Source organism: Mustela putorius, unplaced genomic scaffold (genome assembly GCF_011764305.1).
Source record: "Mustela putorius furo isolate JIRA1106 unplaced genomic scaffold, ASM1176430v1.1 tig00537350_pilon_pilon_pilon, whole genome shotgun sequence".
Lineage (NCBI taxonomy): Eukaryota > Metazoa > Chordata > Mammalia > Carnivora > Mustelidae > Mustela > Mustela putorius.
In genome coordinates, this window is record NW_025422471.1 from 25,995,954 (window position 1) to 26,013,246 (window position 17,293).

At 35.9% G+C, this 17,293-nt stretch overlaps 1 protein-coding gene and 1 non-coding gene across 3 annotated transcripts in view; both read left to right on the top strand.

The window, feature by feature from the left end:
- CERT1 (ceramide transporter 1) overlaps nt 1-17,293 on the top strand; it is a 111,247-nt gene that overhangs the window by 20,782 nt on the left and 73,172 nt on the right. For both annotated transcript variants that reach the window (XM_013063697.2, XM_013063696.2), the window contains exon 3: nt 13,944-14,060. In XM_013063697.2, coding sequence (XP_012919151.1) covers nt 13,944-14,060 — 117 coding nt within the window. The remainder of the gene's footprint in view (nt 1-13,943; nt 14,061-17,293) is intronic.
- Nucleotides 8,179-8,370, top strand: LOC123390446. The gene has a single exon (XR_006605044.1). It is a non-coding gene; the product is annotated as a U2 spliceosomal RNA (small nuclear RNA).

The window sequence follows — 17,293 nt, forward strand, 5'->3', positions numbered from 1 at the left end:
CAAAATCCAGTGTGTATTCTACACTTATCGGTCATCTTAGTTCAAACTAGCCACACATGACAAATGACTACTACATTGGACAGCACAGGTTTAGATATCAAAGCATTTTGAAAATAAAGAAATTCAGAGCTGCCTGCATCATGTTCCAGCCTTTACCTCAGGGTAAATATTAAAAGCAGGGCTTTGTTTATTCAGTAATTCCCAAAATTGAGGTAAAAATAAGAGACAAAATACCCAAGAGGGTACATCAAGTTAATATGTTAAATGAAAAAAATTGAAACAGAATACTGAATATTTATAATTTGCCTTCCTATATATTTCCCTTAATATTTGCATGTTAGGTTTATAAACAGAAAAGGAAAACAAGTTCTTGAGAAAAATGTTATGCAATTGGGGACAGTGAGATTATGCAAACTAACCTTGTCTGGGAATCTTTTCTTAGGTTCTGCTCTCTTAAAGTAGGTAACATTTTTATTAAGTGGCTCTTGTTATTTCAGTGTACTTTATTGTTGGGTGAGTCTGGGAAGGTTTCTCTAGGAAAGTATTACTGTATTTTAATGAATCTGAGCACCAACTTTATTTATATATCACATTGCTTGTTCTAGTTTATACCATTTGTAAGACACATCCTTATTCAGAGATGTAAAATTTGTGTGCATAGTGGGGTGTTTTATAATGGGTGAAATGAGGTGTGTGGTAGAAATCTCAAAGAGGGTGCGCCTGGGTGGCTCATTTGATTAAGTGTCTGCCTTCGGCTTGGGTCATGGTTCTAGGGTCCTGGGATCAAGCCCCGCATCAGACTCCCTGCTCAGCGGGGAGCCTGCTTCTCTCTCTCCCTCTGCCTACAGCTCCACCTGCTTGTGCTCTCTATCTCTGTCAAATAAATAAATAAAATCTTAAAAAAAAAAAAAAAGAAAGGAGGAAAGAAAAAAGGAAAATTAACATGGTAAGAGGTGACCTGGTAAGAAAGAGCAGCAGTTGTTAAGTTCCTCCGGGACTAGTTGAAATAACTCTAAGGGAGCCTATCTGGCTGGAGGCTTGTATGGTTTATAGAACAAGGGGAAAGTAGTAGGAAAAGTAGGCACAGAGGTGGTGCTCCTGGTTGAACAGACCCTTGTGGATCATTTTAAGGACTTTGAAGTTTTATGCTGAGTGATAAGGGAAATTATTGGAAGCTTGACCAGTGGAGTGATTTAATCCTAGTAACAGAATCACTTTTGACTGCTTTGTTAAGATTAGATTGTAGGAGGTAAGGATAGAAGCAGGGAGCCAAATTAGGTAGCCCCTTGGTGGCAGTGCTAATAATCCAGAGGAGAGAGAGCAGTAGTTTGTATCGGAGTGGTGTTGGTGGAGATTATGAGAAATGATTAGATTCTAGATTCATTTGGAATGTGTAGCTGACAAGGTTTGCGGATTTGCTGATGGATGCCTCATATGATGTGAGAAAAATGAAGGGTCAGATGATTTCAGGTCTAAGCAGTTGGTAGTTAACCATTTACAGAAATGTCAAAACCTACAAGAGAAGTTTGGTGAAGCAAATCAGATGACCACATTTGGATGTGTTGAGATTCCTCTTAATCATTCAGGAGAAGATAGAGAAGAGGCAATTAGGTAAAAGTTTGGAGGTTGGAGGAAGAGGCCTGGTTGAAATTATAAATTGTGTATATTTGTGCGCCCATGAATGTTCTTATGTCACATGGTATGTGTCTGTGTAACTTTATTTTTGATCCTCGAGTCATTGACTCTTTCTTCAGAATTCCTTTTCTTCTCCTGTGTGCTTAATCTTTTATTTTGATATTAGTGATTTTGTCACCTGTTTGATTGCATTTTCTCCCTTTAACAGTGGGATATAAAGAGAGATTGGGCAGCTGGCTTTCAGGGGACTCTTGCTCTTGTCTTTTTATAAATCATTTTTAACTTTTTATTTTGGAATAATTTTTAACAAAAAGTTTTTAAGCGTAATGTGAGAACTTCTGTGAACACCTAGATTCAACAATATTTTAACATTTCTTTTATCATTCTCTCTAGACACACATGCACACGTGCCTTACATTTTCCCATGTCATATGAGAGTAAGTTCCATATATCATACTTGTTTTACTCTTAATACTTAAGTATATAAATTCCAAGGGCAAAGAGACTCAGTAGGTATAACCATAATATAGCTGGCAAATTCAGGAAATTTCATATAGTAATACCTTTTTCTAATTTAGAGTCTATATTCCAGTTTCATCCAATGTTCCAACGGTGTCCTGTATAGTATATTTTTCCCCTTCAGTACAAAATTTCATCTAGAGCATGTATTGTGTTTAGTTTTCATGTCTCTTTAGTTTCTTTTAATCTAGAACAATTAGTCATTTAAGCTTTCTTTGTCTAGTGTAACATTGCTATTTTTGAAAACTACAGGCAAGCATTTTCTATAATGTCTTCATTTGTAGTTTGATGTTTCTTTTTGATTTGATTCAGGTTGTGCATCCTTGGCAGAATACACTAAAATGATGTGATGTCCTTCTCAGGATATCACATCAGAGACACAGCTGTCTCCGTACTTCTTTCCTTCCAACCCCTAGCTATCAGGGTTTTGTTTTGTTTTGTTTGTAATGTAAATGTTATAGTTAAGATTTGGAGGGTAGGAAGGAGAACAAGGGTTCTACAACTTAAAAGGAAGGTTGGAAGAAAACATTGCATTGAGTTTGGTGTGCTACTTGCCACTAAAAATCTTCCAACTAATTCTCCTTATTTTGATTCTATGCTGAAACTTTCAGATTATCGTATGATATTTCTGGGTGGATTTCTTTAAAGGAATGCATTTACCAGAAAATTGAAATGTCTGCTTACCAGAGCATTTATTCCTCCCTGTAAATTACAAGATATGTTCACTGGTACATGCTTCAATGTCTTGGGGTTGCTGACAGGATCTGGTTTCTACATTTGTATAGCACTGTTTTCCTAGACTGTGTGGACTTTTCCCAAGGTCACACCATCTATGTTAGATTCTGAATATAGCCAGTTAGCTTCCTTTAATGCCTCTGTCATCAGCCTGCACAAGTGATAATTATCACATATAGTCCACTTTGAACATTTTGTCGAATATCTTTTTATTTAAAATAAAACTTTTAATTTTGAAATAACTGTACTTTCACAAAAATTTGCAAAAATGGAGTGCAGTGGTTTTGTTCATCCTTCATCCAGTTTCTGTGCATGGTAAAATCTTACATAGCTGTAGTACAATTCAAAACCTGGAAGGTGATTTTGGGACAACCCACAGACCTTACTCACATTTTACCAGTTTTATATATATTAATTTGTGTGTGTGTACGTGTGCATGCATGTATGTGTAGTTTTATGCAATTTTATAACTTGTAACCACCATTACAATAAAATACAAAACTCATTCATCAGCACAAAGAACTCTCATTCTACCCCTTTATAGCCACTGCTAGCTCTCTTCTTTCCCTCCAGCCTACTATCTCATCCCTAACCCCTGCAACCACTAATCTTTTTATCATTTCTATAATTTTTTCATTTTGAAAATTTTATGTAAATGGAATCATTGAGTGTTATCTTTTGAGATCGGCTTTTTTCCTCAGCATGATTTCCTTAAGATCCCCTAAGCTATTGAGTATATTGATAATGTGTTCCTTTTTATTGGTCAGTAGTATATGTATCACAGTTTGTGTACCATTCACCAGTTGAAGAACATTTGGGTTGCCTCCATTGGGGTCTATTACATTAAAGCTGTTACGAACACTGGTGTGCGTGTTTTTGTGTGGACGGTAGTTTTCTGAATTTCAGTCTCCACATTCAGTAAATAAATGTTTTTTCAGTGCAGGTCACTGTCCTAGGGCCTGAATTATACTGGTGTGCCAAACAGGGCTTCTGTTGTTCAGTCTTTGATCGCATGTGGTTGTATAGATACATACTAAAGTGCTCTTAAGGCAGTAGGCATGATTAGTATCACACTGTACATGTTTTTTTGTAACCTCTTTATTTTCTTCCACATATTAAGATGTCAAATTTCCAACCTTTGGAAATACTGTTTTTGAATGGATATCTAATACTCTGTTATGAAATGAACATTTGCTGTTTTGGGACTGCTTATTCCATCATCCGGAGGACCACTCATGGAACCAGAAACCACTGCACGTATTTTAGCAGAAAGTGTTCAGAACTCAAAGAACAAAAGAAAAACATTGTGGGAACTGCAGAGACAAGCTTTTACAAATCCTAGGGCTGGAGAGGCGCCTGGGTGGCTCAGTGGGTTAAAGTGTCTGCATTCAGCTCAGGTCATGATTCCAGGGTCCTGGGATCGAGCCCCGCTTCGGGCTCTCTGCTCAGTGGGGAGCCTGCTTCCCTTCCTCTCTCTCTGCCTGCCTCTCTGACTACTTGTGATCTCTGTCAAATAAATAAATAAAATCTTAAAAAAAAAAAAAAAAGAAAACAAAAATTCTAGGGCTGGAGGAACGAAGGGATAAAGTTGGGGTTATGAGAACCTATAAGTTGGAGAGAGCCCTTCAGAGTTGGGAGTTGGATCTCTGAAGAGAATGGGTTGCCCACCGATGCTGGTAGCAGTATCACAGGAGCCTTTTGGGATTGAGGTTTAAACCTCTGAGTTGAAAGGATTGCCTCATTAGTGAGCACTTCACAAAGCTGAGGCTCAGACAGTTGGAGAGGGGTTCTCTCTCTTAAGATTCAGCTATCTCAGAAGCTTAGAGGAAATGCACTATGCAACTGAGTCTCAGATATCTAAAAAGAAAATTATACTTAGTATAGTTGGTACTAATATCTCAGTAGTTTGAAGGGAATGTTGTAGAGCTCTACTTCACCTATCTAATAAGTGGCCCTTCCACAGTTGATGCTGTACATCAGAGGTGGCGAGGTGAGTCTGGTTCAAGGAGTTCTGAAAGAGGCTAGGGACTGGAACTGATTGCCCCTGCCAGGATGAAGGACGTTTGCTGGAGAGATGTTGATGGAAACAGTAAGGGATCAAAAACACAAAGTTTTTTTTCTACCTTCCTCCTGACTTCCAGTCCCCTTCTAGCATGTTGTCCCTATTGACAGAACTAACAGAGGAGGCTAATATAGGAAAATGCAGTTTGTAGCATCCCACTCACAGTCACAATAGCATAAAATAGTATAAAAGCTTGGATTTAAGAGAGACAATGTGATAAGTGGCATGCTCATTATCAAATGAACTTTTGAAGAATTCCTTATTATGGGTCTGAGTAGAAGGTCTTCCAAATGAATCTGCAAAAGCCAAGTTCTCATTTTCTCCTCTCACCCCAACATCCCTCCAGCCCATTAACTCCATTTAATCAGTCTATGGGCATGTGAATTAGGCCTAGATAATCCGACTGCTGTTATGCTACTCTCCCCTACATCTAGTGCCCCTTGTCACCCCCAGCCTTACCTTGATTGTGAAACAGGATCATAAAAGCAGATAGGGAATTTTTCTCAAGATAATATTGGCAACTGCAGTGTCTAGTTTCTAGCAACAGCAGGTCCAGTAGTGTGGCTTCCAAGGTTCAGAAGAGGAAGAGGCTCTGTCCTTAAAATGACACTTGTGTAGTCTCAGAGTTCTCTTACTTAGTCTCCCCTGGCTCCTTTCCATTTTTTATCTCATTTATTTATATTTCTTAGCAATATGTGCTGCTGATACCTTCAACATAAACCCCAGTAAGCAAGAATCAGTTTCTCTTGTAATTTGAGTGCTGTTTGATGTATTTTATTCAGATCTGATAGTTTATTTAACTACTTGATTAACTAATTGAATTGGTTGAAAAAGAAATTTTAATATTTTGTGTTTATTTTTCTAAAAAAGATGTTTGACTTCAATCATTTTAAATCTTTGACTTCCTTGATCTCTGGACAGGATATTTAATAATGAGTAGAATAAGGATGAAATTTCCATTGTGGTGGTACTGGGTGGCTAAAACTTTAACAGAAAAACCAAACAGGCATCTTTCTGACCGATAGAACATGAGAAGGGTTCTGATATAAGCTGATAGAAAATGAGGAGGGAATCCACAAAGGAAAAGCCAAAGAAGGGGAACTCAAAATTATGTAAAAACTCTACCCAAATCTCTGGTTGACTTCTGAACCATCTATGAGTGAGGCAGATGGAAAGTAGTCTGAAGTTTGATCCGAAATAACTGATGCTGTGGCAGAGATATGGGGGAGTGAAAACTCCTTTAAAGAACACCTGCCTTTTTTTTTTTTTTTAAAGCTGTAAGTACCAGAAGAAGGATTGCAAATAGTGAGGAGATAATCCAGAAAAAAGGAGCTAGAGAAAGGGAACCCCAGATTCTGAATATAAAACTCTGCCCAAGTTTGTACCTGACCCCCCCTCGTTTGTGTGTGTTGCAGGCCAGAGTGGAAGTAGTCTGAACTGAGGTCCTAGCTGCTGCGCGTTAAACACATGACAGAAGTAGCAGTTTGGGTCTGAACATGTTAATTGCCTGCTGAAATAAAAACAGTATTTTTCAGAACAATATAACAGAATCCAGAGTTCACAGCCTAACATTCACAATATTCAGGGTCACCTCAGAATTACTCAATATACAAAGAGCCAGGAAATAACAACCCATTCTCAGGAGAGAAGACATACAATAAAATGCGAAATTCAGGATGAACAAGATGTTAGAATTATCTGACAATGATTTTAAAGAAGCTTTTATAATTATGTGAAGTAAAAGAAAATAGTCTTGTAATGAATGAAAAGGTACGCCATTTCAGCAGAGAAAAAGAAAATATATAAAAAGAACCAGTGGGAATTTGAGAGCTGCAAAGAATGATACCTGAAATAAAACTTCATTCTCTGGAATTTATAGTAGATAAAGATGACAGAAAATAATCAGGATCTTGAATATAGATCAAAAGAAGTCATTCTTTTTTTTTTTTTTTAAGATTTTATTTATTATTTATTTGGCAGACGGAGACCACAAGGAGGCGGAGAGGCAGGCAGAGAGAGAGGAAGGGAAGCAGGCTTGCTGCTGAGCAGAGAGCCCTACGCAGGGCTTGATCCCAGGACCCTGGGATCACGACCCGAGCCAAAGGCAGAGGCCTCAACCCACTGAGCCACCCAGGTGCCCCCAAAGAAGTCATTCTTAAACCAGTTTTGTTTTGTTTTGTTATTTATTTACTTTTAAATTTTTGTTTATTTATTTGGCAGACAGAGATCACAAGTAGGCAGAGAGGCAGGCAGAGAGAGAAGTGGAAGCAGGCTTTCTGCCAAGCAGAGAGCCCGATGCTGGGCTCGATCCCAGGACCCTGGGATCACGACCTGAGCCAAAGGCAGAGGCTTTAACCCACTGAGCCACTCAGGCACCCTTGTTTTTGTTTTAAGTGAGCAGAATTAAATGAGTTTTTAGGAGTCTTGAGAGGAAAGAAAAGAATGTGAAAAAATTTTTTGAGGAAATTATAGTAAACTTTCAAAATTTGGTGAGGAATATAATTTTATAGATTCAAGAAGCTCAACAAACAACAGGACAAATAGAAACTTAACACATTGTCAAACTGCTGAAAACTTAAGATAAAAAAAAATCTTGAACACAGTTAGAGAAAAGGACACACAAATGGACAAATGGGGAGATTGAAACTTCCGTACACTTCTCAGGTCATGGAATGAAGAAAAAAATTACCATTCCAAAGTTCTGTATTCAGTGAAGATATTCTTCAAAAAAATGAAGTGAAATAAAAGATATTTTTAGATAAATGACAACTAAGAACCTGTGGGCAGACCTGTACTACAAGAAATACTAATGGAACTTTTTCAGGCTGAAGAGTAGTATCCCGAGAGGCAAACTGAGATCTTTAGGAACTAATGAAGAGTATCAAAAAAAGTTAGTATATATTGGTAATTATAGGTTTATTTTTTCTCTTTTAATACTTTTAAGGTACAGAATATTTGTATAAGCCAAGGTCTAAAAAACTGAAGTTGCTAATAGCCTCCTCCACCAAGAAAGCATGCCCACATGACTTCATTGGTGTGTTAATACATTCAAAGAAATAGTCCCAATATCATGCAAAATCTTTCCGACTCTTATTATGTTGCTAGCATAACTGAATCCTAAACCTAATAAAAGATATCAGAAGAAAATTACAGCTCTATGGTGGACATAAATACCATATTCCTTTACAAAATACTAGCAAATCAATAGTTTATAAAAAGGTTTATGTATCACTTCTCAGCTTTTTGGCTAAGATAATGTTAGTATCTGTTCTTATAATTTTAATACCTGATACATTCTATATTCAAGTACAATATAGTAAATTGATTTTTGGAACAGAGAGATGGAAAAGGAGCTTTCTCCATATCCATTTCATGCATCAACCTTGTATTGTACTATCTCCAGGAATGGTGCACAGGTCCTCAGGACAAAAAAAAAAAAGAAAGAAAAAGGATTAATATGTCATGACCAAATGGACTATATCTCAGGAATTCAAGGTTAATTTAATCTTTTAAATCAGTCATTGTAATTTGCCACTTTCACAAACTAAAGACAAAAATATATATAACAAATTTCAGTAGATGCAGAGCAAAAAAAAAAAAAAAGCTTTTGACAAAATCGAGCATTTATTTAAATTGAAAAAAAATTGTAGGGAGCTAGAAGTAGAAAGGAAAATCAGTCTAATGGAGGGCATCTATAAAAACACATATTTTAACCTTATACTTAATGATGAAATAGTCTATGCTTATCTCCTAAGATTAATGTCAGGACAAGGATGTCTGTCCTTACCACTTCAGCATTAACCTTGTTTTGAACATCCTAGTCATTTCAGTATGGCAAGAAAAAAAGATATAAAAAGGCCTAAAGATCCGAAAGGCAGAGGGAGAACTATTTGCAGATGGCATCAATGTTTTATAGATTCCTTAGGTGGATTATTTAAACAGCTGGTAAAACTACTAAGTGAATTTTGCACAATCATGGAATATAAGGTTAATATACAATTATGAGATGTATTATATCCTATAAGCTGTGAAATTTTAAAAAATTCCATGGTCAGTAACATAAAAAACACAGTACTTAGGAATCTGTCATTGTGCATTGTAGCTGTACAATAGAAACTAAATGAGATTGCAGAGGTAAAGAAGACATGAATAACTGAAGAAATGTTCATGGATTGAAAGGGTCAATATCATTAAGGGATCACACCGTCCCATATTAACCTATAGAAAACCTACAGAGTTAATATAACCTGGTACTAAATGTGTCTGGAAATATATATGTAAATGCAAAGCTACCTAGATTAGCCAAGGCAATTTTTTAAAGGGTAGTAAAGTTTGAGGATATAACAGTTCATGATTTCAAGACTATTAGGCAGCAATAACTTAGCATTTTTGGAGTAAGAATAGACATTCTTTTTTAAAGCTTTATTTTATGTAATCTCTATACCCATCGTGGGACTTGAATTTACAACCCTGCAGATCAAGAGTTGGATGCTCTACTGACCGAGCCAGCCAAGTGCCCCAAGAATAGACATTTAGATCGGTTGAACAGAATAGAGTCCAAAAGTAAGCCTAAACAAGGATGTGGAGTAATTGAATTTCAGTAGACTGCTATACAACTATTTTTGGCAATTCCTGAAATGTATACCTACTTTATGAGTTAGGCATTCCACTCCAAGGTCAGAAGTGAAAATATATATTCATATAAAGACACAAATTTTTACAACAAATATTTCTAAGATAAAAATTTGGAAAAAATTTTCACTGACAGGTGAATAAGCAAAATATGTTATTTTTATTGAATTCTACTCATCAATGAAAAGAATTACTGGTAAGACACAACAAAATGAATATATATATACACATATATACATATGTATATGTAGTTATATATATATATATATAGTTAGGCTGAGTAAAACTACTGAGGCACAAAATAGTACATACTGATTTCATATACATAAATTTATTTGAAAATGCAAACTAATAAGTAGCAAATGAAAGAAGATCTGTGGTTTCTGGAAGATGATGTTGGAGGGATGTTACATAGAGAGGATGAAGAATCTTTAGAAGAAGTCATGTAAATGAAAACCTTGATTGTGGCAGTGATTAAAATGGATAAAGTTTACTGTACATTAATGATAAAAGTTCATTAAAAATTTGGCTGAATCTGAATTTCTAAGTCTTCTTATATTCATTCTGTCCACTGAGTTTAACCTTTTAGATAGTCTTTTCATTCTACTCTTGCCTCCATCAGAGAAATCTCTTCTAAGCACACTGTCATACTTTTCTAATGTAGAGTTTTTGCATCTTCTCCGTAACTCTGCTTCTGTCTTCCTGGGAATCCCTTTGCTGCTGCTTTTCCTGGATCTCAAATGCTTCTTAATGCTCTTGGTTACTCTCTTATTTTGGTGATAGTTATCTACCAGATTTGAAAGGTATTTTTATTTATCTTCATGGTTTAGAGCTATCATACTGATTAAGTGCCCTGGGTGTAAAGTCCTGAAATACCATTACTATAAGCCTTTTATCTTGGACGACTTTATTTTCTCATAGAAGTTTCTTCATCCAGGTGGAAGGGGAGAGAAGGAACAAGTGTGGGGGCTGGCTTTCTGGGAGTCAAGTAGGGGAAAGAAATGAATATCAATACTTCCTTATATGAATACTTCCATATCCAGTTTGGTTTTTTTTTTCTTTCCCCACACCCACTATGGTGTAGGATTGTCCCTACTTATTAAACCTGCCTGATACCATCTCTCTGAGAGGTAAGGGTAGGGCCTCTAATATTGCACAGTGGTATAGTGGTAGGTGAGTAGTCACCAGTGCTTGGGATTACTGAGGTTTAACTGCATCTTTTAATGACTCTTGATCGATTCTCTTTTCAGCTATACCGTTGCCTTTACATTTATGGCCACCTGATGCCTCTAGTTCCCTTGTTTTTCTTTTTCCATTATTGCATACAGATTGGCTTAATTTCTTTTTCTTGTAGATGTTTACTTTTCAGCTTTCTCCAGCCTGCTAACTCAGTTACCACATTCCACTTTTAAAATCTTATCAAGAGGTGCCTGGGTAGCTGTTGGTTAAGCGTCTGACCTCAACTCAGGTTATGATCTCATGGTTCTAGGATGGAGCCCAGCGTTGGTTCCCAGCTCAGTGGGAGTTTGCTTGTCTCTCTCCCCCTCTCTCTGCCCTTCCTCCCACTTGTGTGTATGCATTCTCTCTCTCAAATAAGTAAATACAATCATAAATAAATAAATAATGTCATAAATCTTTATTTTTCTTTGTGGATTTATCCCTTTTTTTCCTATAAAGTTATTTTGATACATACTGGAGATTTTGGACTGAATGTTTGTGTCCTCCCAAAATTCATATGTTGAAGCTTTAATTTCTCATTGTGATAGCCTTTGGGAGGTAATTGTATTTAGATAAGATCATGAGAGTGAAGCCCACATGATGAAATTGGCACCATTCTGAAGGGATGAAGAGATCAGAGAGCTCTCTCTCTTTTATAGGAGGACACAGCTGGAAGGCAGCCATCTGCAAACCAGGAAGAGGGCCCTTACGAACACCCCACCATGCTGACACAGTGATCTGGACTTGTAGTCTCTAGAACTGTGAGAACAGTTCACACATGTTGTGAGCTTGGTTGTCTAGACTTCAGTATTTTCTGAAACACATCCTCTTAAGTCTGTCATTTTCTTTGCCCTGTAGACTTAGCTTGCCTCGCTTTTACACATTTTGGGAACTCAAGGCTTCTGTGTTTACAGACTCTCTCTCACCTGATGGTGCGTTCCTCCTTATGCCACCAACCTGTCAGATTGTTGATGGTAGAACTGGCTACCTTCTTTTGTACATTTTTTCTGTCAACCACCATCTCTGTGTATAGGTATCGAGATAACTGTGTATAACAGTAATGGGTGACATTCAATTGAAGTTTTCAGATCCGTTAATTCCAGCTTTCTAGACTATCATTTTATTCTATTTCTGTGCAACTCTACCAAAAGCTTGACATTTTCCACATTTCTAAACTTTGAAATAGGGAGAAGAGATCATAATTGGTATACTTGGTAGATACAGAAATTTGGCAAATTGTACATACTGATTTTAGATTTTATTCATTCACACATAGCCAGAGGAAGCCTAGTGGTGCATTTCTGCTTTCAGGAATATTTTATTTTATTTTATTTAAAGATTTTATTTATTTATTTGACAGAGAGCACAAGCAGCAGGAGAAGCAGGCTTCCTGCAGAGCAGGGGAAGCCTGATATGGGTCTTGATCCCAGGACTCCAGGATCATGACCTGAGCCAAAGAAGGTGGCTTAACCAACTGAGCCACCCAGGTGCCCTTCAGGAATATTTGAAATGTAGCACTGTAATCACTGGAACATTGTGAGGAGGTTTTGAAGATGTCAAACAGGATGAAGTATTTGCTGGAAAAACTAGTAAATTTTGAACTAACATATATTTTATTTTCTAAAGCTTTAATGAGGTTACTGAACAATAACACAAACTATAAAATATTTTTAGAAATGGTAGCTAGAAATATAATGAGAATGATTATGAAGTGAAAGTTTAAAAACTTCTGGGCTACTTAGAACAGTAGACTGGTCAGTTAAATTATTTACTTGGTTCTTCAGATATTGTATGTTCTATGCTTCCTTCAAGGAACTTTCAAGTAACTGAATCCCATTCTTAAGACTTGACTATTTGGCATTTCATTAAATTTGTAGTCATTATTGTATACATGAGTTTTTAAATGTTATCTGTTACGTGTTTCTGTGTTCATAATTACTGAAGCAGAGTATGTGTTCTTGTTTTCTCCTTTTTCTTCTTTCTGTTATATTCTACCTCCACCATAGTCTGAACTATGATGTTGAGTGCACTCTGATTCAGAAAATGCCTAACTTACATCTTTTAGCCAGTCAGAGCCATGGTTTGTTGTTATAATCTTAAAAGAGAAACTATTTTGTAATGGAAAAAACATTGTGGAGTTACAATGTTTTTGCTAAACAGATAAGGAGATAAAAGATTGATGCTTTTAAAAGGAGGAAAGAATACAGAATAAATCTTGGAAATGCAATATGTAGATTCAATTCATCAAATAAGTTTATTACTACATTGGCCAGAGAGGACTTTCTCCTCTCTAAGAATAAGATTATTTTTTTTTTTAAAGATTTTATTTATTTTTATTTGACAGAATTATTTATAGGAGAAGAAATTGAATGACTTTCTGTACTCTGTCAGGTAGAAGAGGTGGTATATGTGATGTGATCCTGTCATACTTGAATTCATTTACTGAACAAAAATCAAGGATAGAAAATATTATTTTTATATATTCTTACAAAGAATGTAAAAGACTGAACCAAATAATTGATATTTTCACTAGATGTTTACTTTTTGATGTAGGCAGTTTCTTCTAGCTAACATAGATCTGAGGTAATGTATATTTTATTTTTGCTTTTCATAAGAAGCCCTGCTGGCTGTTATTATCAAAGACATTGAAAGAAGTTAATTTGAGATACTTTGAAGGAAATGTCAACATTATTTTATGATACAATATAAAAATATTTTATCACATTTAATTAACTACAACTGTTCATGATGAGAATATACTTTTGAATAATGGAGGCAGGGAAAAAGTAGTAAATGCCTTCCCTAAAACTTATTTTTGTGGGGGTTTTTGTGCTTATGGGCACTTTCCTACTAGTTAAGCTAACTCTAAGCATTTGATAAAAATATTAGAGCTATTTTTGAAATATATTTATGTATCAGCTCGTTTGTAGGAATAGTTGAATGAAACTTAGTATTTGGTAACTATGCTCTTGTTGTGCTCTTTATCTGAGACATCTTCAAAAAAGTTATTTGAGTAGAAAAATAAAAATAACAGGAGTCTCCCACCAGCCAGAATGGATATGTTTATCTTTTTGCTCTTGGGGATAACACTTCCAAGAATATAACTAGCTTTGCTTTTGATTTTCTACTTTTTTCTCCACAGCCCCATGATTTTGATGAATGTCGATTTGATATTAGTGTAAATGATAGCGTTTGGTATCTTCGTGCTCAGGATCCGGATCACAGACAACAGTGGATAGATGCCATCGAACAGCACAAGGTATGGGCTCCAGTGTTTACCTGTTCATGGAGGATTAGGCCAGAGACTGATAGTAACTCCTGTAAAAAGTTTTGAGATGTAACGTGTTATTAAAAAGTTGAACATTATTTGAGTGGTAAAGATTAAAGCAGTATAGACACAAGTTTTTGAAATGATTTTTTCCTAATATTTGAGTTGTTCTAAAGAAATTTGCTATGACAAATATTTTTAATTGTTTTTTTTTAAAGATCTAATTGGCTTTATTAAACAATTCATGAGTTGGGCAGCACTCCATCTAGCAAGTTGAGAGGTATACCAACAAATGTCCTTCATTGTTAATTAAAACAAATATACCTTTTTATGAGACTGACGCGCTGCCCACTGCGCTAAGAAGGCGACAACAAATATACCTTTTTAAAATAAAAATATATCTTGATTTTTATACTTAGGATATGCTTCATAGTGAATGCCTTTTGTATTATCTGGATAAAAGGTCCTTGAGATAATACTAAATGTATAACTGTAATATTTAGAAGCTTCAGTGTTAATTTTTATAGTGATCTATAGCCATTTGGATAATTTCATAGTATAAACGTTTGTAAATCATTTAATTTGTTTCAAATAGGAAGCTGTTTAGTAGTAAACCTTTAGAAAGTATTTCTTACATCAAATGTGTAAGCCACATTCTTGTTATTTAAAGCATGAATAAGGGGCATCAGAGTGGCTCAGTCAGTTAAGCATCTGTCTTCTCATGTTATGATCTCAATTTGAGGTTATGGGATAGAGCCCTATGTGGGGTCCCTCCCTGCTCAGCCCAGAGTCCGCTTCTCCCTTTCCCTCTGCTCCACCCCCATGCTCGCTCTCTCTCTCTTTCTCCCTCTCCCCACCTCTCTCTCAAATGAATAAAATGTTTAACAAAAAAAAGTAAGTGCTATGTAGACTAAAGAAACGTTTGATATCAAATCTGCTTATTAGCTATTTTAATTTATTATGAAAAAACAAGAAGGGATGTAAATTCATGATGCCATTCCTGAGTGTGACTTAAAAGAACTTTGTACTGGGCTGCCTGGGTGGCTCAGTGGGTTAAGCCTCTGCCTTCAACTCAGGTCATGATCTCAGGGTTTTGGGATCAAGTCCCACATCGGGCTCTCTGCTAGGCAGGGAGCCTGCTTCCTCCTTTCTCTCTCTCTCTCTCTACCTCTCTGCCTACTTGTGATCTGTCAAATAAATAAAATAAAAAAAAAAAAAAAAAAAGAACTTTGTACTTACTCATTCATGTACTTGTCTGTACTTGTTTGTTTGGGTTTCACAAAGTTGTAGTTGAAATACCTGTTTTGGTCATTTAACAGGTGCAAAAACATGTACCCACACAACACGCACACACTAAAACAAGAAAAACCTGTCTGGTTTGAGGTATTATAGACAAGTTCTTTTTGATAGTGATCATGCATTAGCTTTTATTTCTTGATTATTGATAATGAATTTTTCCTGGCATCAAGAATACTTGCCGTGATGCCCATTTTTTTCCCCCTCTGTTTTAGCTTAAGTATTATACTGATTTAATTTTTTTTTTTTTTTTTTTTTGATGTTAGGGCACCTGGCTGGCTTGGTCACAAGAACGTGTGACTCTTGATTGCAAGGTTGTGAGTTCAAGCCCCATGTTGGGTGTAGAGATTACTTAAAAAAATAAAATTTTAAAATTTTGTGAACACTATTTTGATTTTATTACTTCAGAAAAGGGTCTAAAAGTGGAAAAAATGAGAAACAGTTTTATTTAAAAGAGATGAGCTAGAATTCCAGAATCTGAATGCTCTGAATCTAGGCTGCCCTGGATTCAGACACTACATCCTCTGCTATGCACCATATACAACTTTGGGTTTTGTGATAATTTACCTCTTCTTAGTGTATATAAGGTATACAGGAGGTAATAGATATACTTACCAGAGTGGCTGATACATTTTCTCATTTATGATAGTAGAAAAAGAAAGGGCTTTGGAGTGACAACTGAATTTACTGAATTATACCTGTTATTTTTGGATGAAGAATTCTGCATTCAGTGAGAGTTACAAAATGTGCACATAAGGAGATGGTATTGTGTACTTAATGAAGCCCAGTCCTCTTACTAATAATTAAAGTTTTTATTAAATAGAGCTAATTTTTGTATTTTTAACTTAGGGCTTAAAGGCTTAATCAGCTGATATAGATTACAGGGCTGGTTTTTTTCTGTTTTAATCAAGCATATTTTATTTTGCTTATTTTTCTTAGTAAAGCCAAACAAGTATTCTCTGCAAGTTCCCATTTTGTATTTTTTCCTTGAGTGGAGAATAATGCATAAAGCTATATTTCTTCCATATCATTGATTTCTTTGCATCTTTGAACAACAGATAGATACAATTTTGGGGTCTCAGGCATCTGGATGGCTTAGTCATTTAAGCAGCTCACTTTTGGTTTTGGTTCAGGTCATGATCTCAGAGTCCTGGGATCAAGCCTTACTTGGTGGGGAGTGTGCTTGTGAATTTTCTCTTTCTCTCTTACTCTCCTCTCTTCCCCCATGCACATGCGCACTCCCTCCATCTCTCTCAGATTAATAAATAAATCTTTAAAAAATAATAATAGGGCGCCTGGGTGGCTCAGTGGGTTAAAAAGCTTCTGCCTTCAGCTCAGGTCATGATCTCAGGGTCCTGGGATGGAGCTCCGCATTGCTCACTCCCCCCTTCTCTCTCTGCCCGCCTCTCTGCCTACTTGTGATCTCTATCAAATAAATAAAATCTTTAAAAAATAATAGTAATAATCTTTGGGTCCAGAGCAGTGTGACTTAACCTGAGAGAAGAGTTTGGGTGAATTTAAGTTCTTAGAAAAAGATTAAAAAATAAAAAGATTCAGCAGCAGGATTTCAGATACATTATATGGACTTTTCATTTCTGATTTCTAAGAATAGTTGATTCATAGACAGTGAAGGAGATATCATGTTAATTGTTATTATTAACAGTTATTTAATTGTACTATAAGTTAAGTGATATGTGCCAACTAAGCAACATATCAGTGAAAATTTAAATTGAATATGAATTCCAAAAATAAATTGTTTGATTTGCTGAACTAATTTTTAGGAGGGAGAAAATTCAAATGTGATCACCACATGTATTGAACAAATTTTTTTCCCCCATAGACCAGGAACAGGAAGGTAGTGAGGAAATGTTTCCTAATTCATTCTTCAGTATCACTAAAGAATATTGAATGTAGAACCTAAATTTAGT